The sequence below is a fragment of the Maniola hyperantus genome, chromosome 9 (assembly GCF_902806685.2).
Source record: "Maniola hyperantus chromosome 9, iAphHyp1.2, whole genome shotgun sequence".
NCBI classification, from domain to species: domain Eukaryota; kingdom Metazoa; phylum Arthropoda; class Insecta; order Lepidoptera; family Nymphalidae; genus Maniola; species Maniola hyperantus.
Window position 1 is genome coordinate 14426909 of NC_048544.1, and position 13477 is coordinate 14440385.

At 39.7% G+C, this 13477-nt stretch overlaps 1 protein-coding gene across 5 annotated transcripts in view; it reads right to left on the reverse strand.

Annotated features, from left to right (window-relative positions):
• Smr (Smrter) overlaps window positions 1-13477 on the reverse strand; it is a 190830-nt gene that overhangs the window by 70498 nt on the left and 106855 nt on the right. For all 5 annotated transcript variants that reach the window (XM_069500873.1, XM_069500875.1, XM_069500874.1 and 2 more), the window contains one exon: window positions 2449-2601. In XM_069500873.1, coding sequence (XP_069356974.1) covers window positions 2449-2601 — 153 coding nt within the window. The remainder of the gene's footprint in view (window positions 1-2448; window positions 2602-13477) is intronic.

The following is a 13477-nucleotide window of genomic DNA, read 5'->3' on the forward strand; positions in this document are numbered from 1 at the left end:
TTCGTACTGCAAGAACTGTATGTGCAAAAACCATTGGTTCGTGCTGCCAGAACTGATACAAAAAACATTGGTTCGTGCTACCAGAACTGTTTATGCAAAAAACATTAATTCGTGCAGCCAGAACTGTTTATATAATAATATTATGCACAAAGAAAAGCGTCCAGCTATCAACCCTGAACCAACATCCATCCATACTAATATTATAAATGCGAAAGTGAGTCTGTCTATCTGTTTGCTAGTTTTGATTTTAATTTGGACGGAATTTGGTACAGAGGTTCCTTGTATCCCTGAGAAGGACGTAGACAGACACACATTCGCATTTATATTAAGTATGGATATGGAAGTAAGTATGAATTTTATTTCTTTGTAAGTTTTCTCGATAACTAGATGATGTGCATGATTGCACAATATTACCCAATCCATACAATTTTCGAGAAAGGAAACATTACGAAGTAGGTCCAACTAACGGTCCGGTGTCAAGTCTCATACAAAAACAACAACAAAAAACCCGTTGGCTTCCGCGCAAAAGAGAAAAGCTGTCCGAAGTCCGAAGTCCGAGGCGTCTCGTATCGCACGCAGCCAGGTGGCAGGCGATACGGTGTTATTTTAAAAACATGTCGAGTATCTCAGGGCATGTGCAGTTTCATTTTACGATCGAAAACAACGGTACAATAATATTTATTTTTTATTTATTTATGAAAAGTGAACATTTTACACCACACTTTTAATTTTACACCACATTTTTTTAGACCAAAACACTACTAGGTAGATAGTTATGTATGGCTGGCCCATTAGCTCTACATAGATTAGCGTTCCACGAATGCGAAATGCGTGGTCAGCGTCTAGGCGCTCGGGCAACTTGCACGTCGCCCCATTATAAAACAAGCCTCAATATCGGCTATATCTACGTGTTTCATTTTAACACTTTCCCTGATGAAAATCTCTGGGAAAACTTAGAAAACCTCTCGTAACAGTAGATAAAAACTGAGACTGGTGTTTGCAATATGCAGCCCAAATAGATGCTAGGGCTGACAAAGATCATCGGCCTTGTAGTCCGTACAAAATGGCGTCACGCGCCATTTGAACTCTATATATAAGTATATGTCGACTCTCATGTCGGGACTAAAATCGTACTTTAGACATGAAATTCGACAAAATTATATTATATGTAGTTAAAATAGCGCGTGAAAGTCATTTTTTATGCATTATACACGATTGATTGAATATGACAAGAACAACAAGATTACATTTTTCCAGGTTTTTAACTGCATAATCCGACAATGGCGACACGTATCTATAGTCCGTGACAGCTTGTGATGGCAATCGGGGTGGGGACGCCCCGCACACCCACAGCCCCCGCGCTAACCCGGTGAGGGATAGGGCGGGTGTGCAGGGCATCCCCTCGCCTCATACCCCGATTGCTATCTCGACCTGTCGCGTGCTATAGGTACATCGCGTGGAAACATCAGAATATCGCAACTGAAACACAATGGGACTCCACGTAATGAATGCGTCCCATTCTCCCACGTACCCGACATTAAATGAAACTTCTAGCCAAGTTAGTAAGTAGGGTTTGGTTAGGCATTCAATAGGTTCCTACGCTGCTTTTAGTTAATGAATGATATGAAAGGTAAGAGTTTCTCCAAAATGCGAACTGAAATAGGTAGTACATTTTTTCCCAAAAGAAATTAAAGAGCATAGGCGCTATAGTGGTAAGAGTACGCGACAGGTCGAAATGGCTATCGGGGTGGGGACGCCCCGCACACCCGCACAGCCCCCGTGCTAGCCCGGTGCGGGCGAGCACGGATGTGCGGGGCGTCCCCCACCTTATACCCCGATTGCCATCTCGACCTGCCGCGTACTGTACATTAGCCTCGTGTCATATCAAGGAGACAGCATCAAGTTTGGGTAGTTTTGACGAACTCCCTGCCACACTAGTGAGCTCTCTCTTATAAGTGGAAAGCCCCGGGTTCGATTCCCGGTAGAGGCAATTTGGAAATTTATAATTTCTCTAAATTGTATCTGGTCTGGGAGGCTTTGGCCGTGGCTTGTACAAAACAAAACGTTGCTACAATTTTACCATCAAATTATCATAGTGTAGTAAAAGATAGGTACAGTACCTACCCAGTAGGAAATATTGCAGATCGTAGTACTTTAGAAAGAGATTTTGGCTTCGTAGAGCGTCGTCTCTGTCACTCATACGTATGTGAAGTTTTGCCGGTCTCAACGAAAGAGACGACGGAACCGTTATCTCTTTCTAAAGTTCGAGGTGCAATATTTTCTGTCGGTTACTGTCATAGAGTTATAAACCACATCACTGGTTACTGTACTCTATCAATTGGTGCTTAAAGTTTGGCGGCCTAATATTGATGTTCTGTTTGGCGGCAATGTCAAAAACGCCTGAGCTACTCTCAATGAACACTAGGTGTACATGGTGGCGGTACACACCTGTATGACAGCGCAGCGGATCCATAGGGCTGGTGCAGACGCAGCGTGGAGGGATAGTTGGGCGCGTAGGGCGCCGCGGGCCGCGCGGGCGCCACGCCCGCCTGCTTGCCGCCGTACGCCAGCGCCCCGTGCCCGTGCTCCGTCTGCCCGGGCCTGCAGACAACAACAAAAACTTCGTTAGCGCTAATACTTCGATGAAATCAATCAATGGTCACTGCTCGTTTGGACGCTATTTATATATTTTTTAATAACCTTTACGAAACGAAACCCGTGCGGGATTCCAATTTTAAAAATAAGCCAATTAATAAAATTTGAAACAACTGCCATGCCAAAAGGCCGGCAACGCATCGACAGTTCATCTGATGCTGCAAATGTTCATGGGCGGCGGTAATCACTTAACATCAGGTGACCCACCTGCTCGTTAGCTCGCTATCTCTATTTAAAAAAAAAACTAAAAGGCATTTGAAAATGGGTGCCATACAGCCGCCATATTGATTTTTTCAATAAATTTATACCCAGTGTCAAGAGTGATGACGTAAAGATTCAATTTCCAACCATACCTGGGCAGTCATGGACTGACCCGGCAATAGTTATTTGGGTTACAAGGGACCAACCTAAAGTCCAAAGTCTTCGAATGGTCGCTATGTGCCTCATGGCGATGAGAGAGCTATGCTTGGAGTCTCTACGTGATCAAATTAGAAATGAAGAGATCCGTAGGAGAACTAGAGTAACCGACATAGCTCAACGGGTTGCGAAGCTGAAGTGGCAATGGGCAATGGGCAGGGCACATAGTTCGTAAAATCGATAGACGTTGGGGTCCCAAGGTGCTGGAATAGCGACCTCGCACCGGAAGACGCAGCGTTGGAAACTAGGTGGACGGAAGACATCAGACGAGTCGCAGGGAGCCGCTGGATTCAGGCAGCACAAGACCGTGGCGTGTGGAAGTCCCTACAAGAGACCTATGTCCAGCAGTGGAAGTCTATCGATTGATGATGATGATGATTTATTATGCTATTACAATAAAACTTAAGGCTAGCCTTATCTAATTACTATACAAATCATGCCCGCGCGGAATGGTGCCAAGAATACTTGCTGCATATCCACGTTGGACAGCCAGGCTGATCCTTTGCGCACAAAATTAGCGCATGAAGTCAGAGATGATAGTGGTTCAAAAACAAACCAATCACAGTTAAAAATAGACACATTTTCACACCAAAAAAATTGGCTACCCACAAAAGGCTGTGTACACGAAACAACAATCTTTTTTTTGTACAATATCATTGAGTGACTTCTTCTTCCTTACCTTAGGAATGACTAACGAAAATATTTATACAGAATCATCCTTATTACTGGTATGGCATCGTATGTTGACTTAAATATCGCTTTGAATAGAAAATCTATTAGGTAGACACGTCAATATAATCTCAACAATAATTGATATTTGCGAAAGCCATAATAATAACAAAGTACTTTTATTATTACGAACGTTCTATGAATCAAACACACAAACAAAAACATAATTAGGTTCGCAATAACATACCGGCTTCGAATAACGATTCGAGGTCAAGCTCATAAACCAACCGATAGTCTGAGAGATAACCGTACGTTTTAATAGCTTCTGAAAACAACAACTTTTTTGTGCAATACCTTAGTTTTTCTATAATTGTTTAAAAAAACCGGCCAAGTGCGAATCAGACTCGCGCACTGAGGGTTCCGTAGTACAATCGTATTTTATCGACATTTTGCATGATAAATCAAAAACTACTTACTAAACTAGCGGCACGCTATGATGGCCGGTTTGACGTTTGTCCGCTCATGAAGTTCCGTATTAATTGATAACGACTTTGAAGGAAATAATTGTATTACTTTATTGACGATAGTGATGTGCAGAGATTCATAAATTTTATCGAATGTAGTTTTAGGTTTAGGACTCAAAATTTATTTATTAAATTGATTTCTTAAATGTATACAAGTGTAGAAAAATCAGTTTGCACCATTTAAGGGGTGAATGTACTTGTGAATATGAACAATTTTCACTATGTGGACAAACCTCTGAAATCGCAAAAAAATATCAATAAATTTTTAAAAATGGAATCTAATACGATCGTCACATAGGATCGCTGGCTAGCACAACTACTACCTCCGGCAAACTCGCGTCAATGCTCAATGCAAAACAAAGCAGTTTCGAATTGACGTTGCTTCGAAAAGTATAAACTGTCAGTGCAATGCGATTGTGATATAGTTTTGACCTGGCTTTGGATTTCAAATATTGATACTGCATTACTGTTGACCCTTGCTCGTTAATTTGGACTCTGTTCAAGCCCTTTGTTGTGGATTTCGTCGATATGACCGAACGTACGCAGAGAACTGTTCTAAATAGTCAGACACGTGAGTTCCTAATACGCCTTCGTAACTATTTCGATCGTGAAGCTCAAAATGGAGGGCCAATTTTACCTATAACGTCAGTGGTTGAACGCGTAGCTGATGCGCTTAATATTGGACAACGAACTGTTAGACGGATAACTAAAAAAAAATATGGCGAGACTGGCACAGAAGAAAATAAACTTCACACACCAAAAAAGAGGAAAACGAGCAAAACCAGTCGTAGGCATCGATAGCTTTGATGCCGATGCTATCCGAAGACATGTTTACGGCTACTATTTACAGAAGGAGTATCCAACAAGAAAAAAGTTGGTGCATTCACTGAAGGAAGCTGGATTATTCTTCGGTGGGGAAAGTTCTTTAACGAAGATTTTGAAGACCATTGGATTTCGATACAAAAAATGTAACAAACGCAAAATATTGATGGAAAGATTTGATATAGCGATGGCAAGGTATACTTTTTTACGGCAAGTGAAAGAAATCAAAATTGGCAAAATGTTGTGTTCTTGGATGAAACATGGCTTAATGCTAACCATACTGTAGGCCGTTCTTGGAACGATGACACAGCAGCATCTACTTCCAAAGTTCCTGTAGGAAAAGGATCGCGACTTATAATTTGTCACGCCGGAACCATCAACGGGTTTGTCGAAGGTTCTCTCATGGCTTTTGCGTCAAAAACCACTGGAGACTATCATGAAGACATGAATGGAGAAAAGTTTACTGAATGGTTTACCTCAATGTTGTGTAGCCTCCCTGAACCATCTATTATAATTATGGACAACGCCCCATACCACTCGATGCAAATTGACAAGCCACCTGCCCAATCCCAAAAGAAAGCTGATATCGTCGCATGGCTTCGTAAAAATGGCGTAGATGCAAACATGAATATGTTAAAAGCGGAATTAGTACGTCTTTTAAAAGAAAACAAACCAACCAAGATCCGATACGTCATTGACGAAATAGCATTAGAACATGGGCACAGAGTTATACGGTTACCGCCTTACCATTGTGAGTATAATGCGATTGAGTTGGTGTGGGCTCAAATTAAGGGATATGCTGCAAGACACAATACAGAACCCCCATTTACCACAAAAAAAATGCTAAAATTATTAGAAGAAGCTTGTGAACATGTGACTAAAGGAGACTGGGAAAAGGTTGTGAATAGAACTGTTAAATTAATAAGGGAAGATTATGAAAGAGATGTGAAAATAGATAATATTATAGAAAACGAACATATAATTATTAATGTATGTGATGATAGCAGTGACGACAGTGAAAATAGTAGTATGGACGAATCTGATTAATTATGGCCTTTTGTGGCACCTTTTTCGGTATCTTTTGTATTCATATGTTTCTTGTGTGCATATAAAGTATGTATATTCATTTTCGTTCAAATATTCAGTTCGTTCAAATAAATTAAATAAACATATACATTTTTGTTTTATTAAACCTATTTAATCAGGTACAAAAACAAAACTTAATTGTTTTTTGTTCGAGAATAAATTGACATTCCACATCACTATTGTAATGTGTCAAACCGGCCATCATAGCGTGCCGCTAGTGTAGATCTCGTTCAAACCAATTTTCGGTGGAAGTTTGCATGGTAATGTACCTACATCATATACATTTTTTTAGTTTTATCAACCCATCGGTCGCCGGCTCACTACAGAACACATGTCTTCTCTCAGGGTGAGAAGGGTTTTGGCCATAGTCTACCACGCCGGCCATGTGCGGATTGGAAGCCTTAACACACCTTTGAGAACATTATGGAAAACTCTCAGGCATGCAGGTTTCCTCACGACGTTTTCCTTCACCGTTAAAGCACAGTGATATTTAATTAGGTACTTAAAAAACCCACATAACTCCGAAAAGTTAGAGGTGCGTGCTCGGGATCAAACACCTCCGATTAGAAGGCGGACGTCCTAACCACTAGGCTATCACAGCTTTTTTCTATAATAGTGAAAAATACGCGTTCATAGAAGGTATTGGCAGTTGGCACTTCATCGACGAATTATTCTTTTCAGGTTGTGGTAGTAATTAATAATAAGTAGGTATATAGGTATTTTTCAAAATGTTACATTAGATATAAATTTTTTTAAGAAGTGCATATTATGTTACACTAGCGTATTAGGAATAAGCCTGTAAAGCTAGATGTAAGTGTTGCAAAAAAATAAAAAATAAAAATAAAAATGTATTAATACACATGGACAAATCACGGCGGGCTCTTTGCACTCCATTACCATTATTATTACGGAGTTAATGGGCTTAATAATTTAGCGGATAAAAATACCTCGCGATAACGTACCGTGGGTAGGTAGGTATAGATAGGTATAATACCTACCGGAGCGTTATCGCGAATCAGTGCCGCCTTATCGCAGACACAATAAACTGCGAGCCGGCGATTTGCAGGAAATACGTATCGAAAGTGACAGATTGTTAATGGGTTTCTTTTGTTGAAAAATCACTTTCGGATATCAGATGGAAGATAGAATACTTACAAAGATAAGTAAGATGAGATTCCATCATCATCCAGGCATCTTCCAGTCCAGCCAGACGCGCAGAGTCTATCCATCCTTTCTATAAGGTGTGACTGCAGTCAAGCGCAAGCCTAGGGTCCTAGTTACTTGTGGCTAGGTAATGTAGATTACAGTTAGTTAAAAAAAATACCACGCAGGCAGACTAAAGCTAACTACATACAAACTTAGCTTATCGTCTGTCTGATAATTCAGCGCGCACGCACATACTTAATAATAATAGGCATTGTATTATTAGTTATTAACTTGGCGAGGTTCCACGTGTCTATTTTTTTGCTCTCCGACTAAGAGATATCAGATAATCTATATTTTATAATGTTATGCGAACGTCGTAAGAGAGAAAGTGAAATAAATAAAAAACTAAACAGGCATAAAGAACGGTATAATTCAGAGAATGCGATATAATTCATACTAATATTACAAAGAAAGAGTGCGAATTTAGTGAGTCCGAACCATTGCACCTACACCATGCCTAGTGTAGGTCTAAACACAGCATGTCCTGCAGCTGCTGTGGATGCTGGTTCCACAATTTGCTGGCACGTTACATAGACTTAGAATAATGTGAAGAAAAACAGGGAATCAAATGTTACTGGGACATAAAATGTTATATAAATAAATAAATAAAAAACTAAAAGTAGATCAAAGTAAATCAAAATGTTATATACTTCTTTCTAAATTAGCAAGTTGCCATCAGACTTCATCATTGGTTATTTATACAAAAATAAATTCCACAGGCAAAGTTCCACAATTTTCAGGCATGGGGCAAGACCTTTTTTTTTCTCGTCAGGAAAATCAATCATGGATAGTGGATACCACTGGCCATGGGGAAGCACAGTATAATTTAAAAATATAACTCCTATATATATGTATAACTAGTCGTCCGATCCGACATGCAACAAGTGGAATTCTATTTTTCGGCAAATGTTTTCTAATTACCTAAACTTATAATTTTCAAAACTGTATTTGGATTCCACATCATAATATGTAAAATGTATAAAACTTAAAATTAGTTTTTATACGATACTTCATACGATAAGAAAAAAAAAAAAAAAAATGTCTACCGACTAAAAACCACACGAAGTTCCATCCCACCGGCTAACGACGGAGCACAAGGGATTGCGATTGTAATAATAAATTCCGTTTTCCGGAATCGACCACCAGGTTAGGATTTCCACCAGGCTGCATAATTGCTACAACAAAAATGGAAATAGAATAGAACATATTTTAAACTCGAGTAAACTTTTACAAGTGCTTTTGAATCGTCAACTAATTTAATTTACCACTGGTTCGGATCATGTGTCAACAACTATGAGACCAACCTGAACATGGCCATTATATTATTGTGATTAGTTAGATATGTGCATTATGAGTGATTACTCAGTTAGTCTATTTATGTGACACCTGACTCACACACTGACTCACTGCTGAACTCGACGCGGTAGTATCGGTTTTCCTCTTCACGACACCGTATGTTCGGTATGAAGACTGTCACTATAAGTCCCGCAAATTGCTAATCCGCGTGGCCGCCATTTTAGTGACGTCAGCACTAGACTGAAGTTTCGAGCTGATGGTATATTTTTATTTCGGCTGACGTCAAAATGACGTCATTTCGATGTAAATGAGACATGGTTCCAGCGCAATAGCTATTTTCACCTAAAATGATAGCAAGAGGCGTGCTCCGTGATCGAATAAGGGGCAGATTCATTTATTTAACAGATAGAGCTTTCAGAAAACGAAATATTGAAAAAAAAAAACAATAATATTTAGTTCAGAAACATCAAGCAGTTTCTAAAAGATCAGGACTTTGACAACAAAATATAACCGGGCTTACCACAAAAGACCTGCATATACTCCTACAAACGCTCTTGAAATCCGTTTTTCCATTATGAGGTGGAAAAGGAACCATCTTTTGTTTTTTTGACAGCCCTGTTGGTGCTCTTCACAGGTCGGCATCCGATGATTCAGTCTACTGAAAGCTGGTAACTACTAGCTGAGTCAGAAACAAACGAACTTTGTTTTGCTAATTAGCAACTTTTGCGCGAGCCGAACATTGAGACGTCAACGTTTTTGAGTTCGGAGCTACCAACTACCAAGCCTATACTAGAGTCACAGAGAATTCAACCTTAAGAGTACGCATATTACAAGGTTTTGCATGAAAACAAAATCGTAAAATGTTGGCGGGGGACAGGGGAGAATGCTTTGTTGTGATTGGTGGACTCAAAAGTCACGTAATCAAGACTATGTGCGGAATTAGGCGTCTATAGGTGGTGGTCTGTGACTAGATTGAACTATACATAACAGTGTATTCGGAAAGCTCTGCATAAAATGAAGTTTGGTTGTTGTTAGTACAAATCAATCGAACCACAGTTCACGACAGTTAGGGTATTTCTAACAAAACATCGGGGCTTCACCTACATTGGCAGGGGCCAAATGTTACCTAGTATATTTGACGCTAGGTAGGCTATGAAACGACTAGATTTCTTTGATTTCACATTTCACCTCACCCATCCTAATATTTGACAGGTCGTCGATTCATGTTCAAACCGAGAGTTTCCTAACTCCAGTTCACTCTGATAGAACTCAATAAAATTTTAAAGATTCGAAATGGGCTAAGTAATAGAAAAAGTACAGGAGCCGGCAAGAAATATTGTACATCGACCTTTAGCACAAGATTTCGAATTTATAGAACGTTGTGTCTGTCACTCATACCTATGTGACGTTTTGTCGGTGTCAACGACAGAGACAACGCTCTACGAAACCGCTTCCTCTTTCTAAAGGCCGATGTACAATATTTTCTGTCAGCTACTATATGTATGTCAGTGTAAGGGCGTTTGTGCACTCATCCGTATTCGGTTCCGTCACAATCCGTGATTGTTCCAAGTGACAGTCATATAAATACGTTTATTTGATTCGTATTTTTGACGGATCCGTGAAACCACGGATGTGTGCAAAAACGCCCTAAGTGTACCCATTTGGGTCACTTCTTTGTTAAGACAGAGACGCACAACTTTGTGCTTTAAATAATAACAATATCTCTGTGCGAATCTTCTCTGCAGGTAAAACCGTTTCGACACAATACATCTGAGATTACGATTGATGTTATACTTGTCTGCTAAATCTCTCAGGCATTGTTGTTGATCGAACAAAACGACGGATGTGAAATGTGTTAATGTACCTACCTGAATATATTATTATAAAATATAATTGTATATATGTACTCACTGCGAATATAACATTTGTTTACTACATCCTTAAAAATAAATAAAAATCCGTTTTAGAATGTGTGTTACGCCCTTTCATATGATACCCTACTTGGTATAGTCATCTTACTTTGAAAGTTGAAAATAGCAATATTTGTTCATGAACACATTTTAATTTTTTTCTTCTGATGTAACCACAAATTCACGGTCTGCTACAAGACCTACCTTTCTGCCAAATTTCCTAGGTCAACAGGAAGAGACCCTATAGGTTTCTTAACAGACAGACAAATTAATTATCAACCTATCGATAACGTAAGCTTCTTAAATTAAAATACAAAAAAATCATGTAGCTGTGGCAACTACGCATAAAGTTTGTCAGTAGAAACGACTTTTTCGAACGAGGTTCGAAACTACAAAGCTATCGCTAAGCTGTGTAGTGTGTGGCATGAGCGAGCGGTGGCAGCTGACAGGTGAGATCAGAGATGAATGCAGCGTATCTGGCGGTTAATTGTAAACACGGAGTGAACAACCGGACGGACGGCGCGATTGTAGCTATATATAGCGCGAGCGTTTCACGGTCAAACCGACCACACCAGCCTTATCTCTAGCCGCTAAAATATGTACATTGTACGTACTGCACAGTCATATATAATAAATAACTAGATGATGCCCGCGACTTCGTCCGCGTGGATTTAGGTTTTTGAAAATCCCGTGGGAACTCTTTAAAGTTTCCAGGATAAAAAGTAGCCTATGTCCGTTCTGAGGAAGTAAGCTAACTCTGTACCCAAATCGGTTTAACTGTTGGGCCGTGAAAAGCTAGCAGACAGACGACAGACACACTTTCGCATTTATAATATTAGTATTTAGTATGTATATTGGATATAGATATAACATAATAATTGATCTATCTAGTTGGCTAGTTGTTAGCGTGTTCGAGGTGAAATTCCCGAGTCGGACCAAAAATAGGGTTTTTCTTGTAATTTTCAAGTTATATCTACGAAAATTGGTATTTAGGCTTTCGCGTAGAAATGAAGAAGTGTAGAAGGAATGAAGCGGGTTCGATTCCTGCCAGTCCGCAATTTTTGGTATGTATTAAAAATTGTTTGGTCATTAAGTAGGTAGCTATTTCAATTTTCAGGATTTTTGTGAACCCCTTCCACTTTTTGACAGATTTTTAAAAATTCTACTCGAGCAAAGCTGTCCCAGGGCAGCTAGTACCTAGTCTAAATTTAAATTTATAAAAGGAAAAGGTGACTGACTGACTGACGCACAGCTCGAACTACTGGACGTATACGGCTGAAATTTGGCATGCAGAATTTGCAGATTACTATTATGGCGTAGGCATCCCTAAGAAAGGATTTTTGGAAAATCAACCCCTAAGGGGGTGAAATAGGGCTTCGAAAATTGTGTAGTCCACGCGGACGAAATCGCGGCCATAAGCCAGTTCCATATAAAGATGCCAAATAACCAATTTAGTCGATTGGTTTGACATTGAAGTCAACTCACTGTTATCGTTCAGAGAGTGAGTCACGGGTGACCTTCAGCGGGCGGTGGGTTCGATTCCCGGTCGGGGTGGTTATCGTAGGTCACTTTGATGTGTTGCGCTCTCGTCTGTTAAGGCGTAACGGACGATGAGTAACTATCGAATGTCGTTTTAGGTCTGTGTGTGTTAAAAAAACCTCCAAAACGACCTTTATATATGTAGTACATACTACCATTGATGATTGATTGGAGTAATCTACACACAAAAAACGTCATTACGACAAAAATTATGCGGGCTACAACTCGTTTTTAGGGTTCCGTAGCCGAAGGATCCAGCAGGAGCCAACAGGACCCTATTACTAAGCCTCCGTCCGTCTGTCGGTCAGCGAGCTGTATCTCGTGAACCGTATTACGGTAGAGAGTTGAAATTTTAAGCGATTAAATTATCGTGAGTGATTTCCATAATATATAATATCTGTCCCGGCTTTACTCACGTGTTTAGTCGACGTTAGCCCGACTAGATTCGAACCCATCCGGGGTAAAGCCGGGACAGATATTATATATTATAGTTGAAATTTTCACAGAATCTGTACTTTTACCGCTATAACAACAAAATAAGAAAAATTTCGGAATGGCTGCCATGAAAATTAAAAAAAAAAAGTGTACTTTCTTGTACGATGGTACCGACGGAACCCTTCGTGTGTGAGTCCGACTCGCACTTGACCGATTTTTTAATACAATTTGATGTCCAGTGCCCACTGATGTTGGAAACCCACTGTTTGACATAATATACACATATTCTGTGCCAGTGCCATATTAAATTTGACAGATTTATAGTACACGACTTAAACTTCTATAGAAACCCTAAGAAACTATAGAAACTAACTAAGAGAATAAGTAATTTTTTTTTTTAAAGAATATTAGCCATGTTAAATGACTAATATTCCCCTTTCCCCTCCAACTAAGCGTAAAGCTTGTTTCAACGGTACGGCTTGGTTCAAAAATTCAACGGTAGGTACCTATCTATAATATTCAAAACATTAGTCTTGTGGTATAGGTATATGCTAAGGGGATAACAGTTTTAGCTCAGCGCAACCTCGCTAGATAGATATTTGCATACGCACGGACGGACGGACGGTCGTCGACCGCATTATGCATTTTAAATACCACGGAGCATATGCGCATAGTGAGCGAGTGTGACGCACGCCAGTAGAAATTAATTATAATGGATCTACTGAGGATTTTTCAAGGAAACTGGTCGGAAGAATTTTTCAGACATAGAACATTTTAACTATCGTCAGTGATTTACATTATGTATATAAATTCTCCCGGCTGTATTATACTCACTAATCACGTGATTAGTCGATGTAAGCCCGACTAGTTTCGAACCCATCCGGGGTCCTTTTTCCCAGGATATATTAGCCAAGTTTA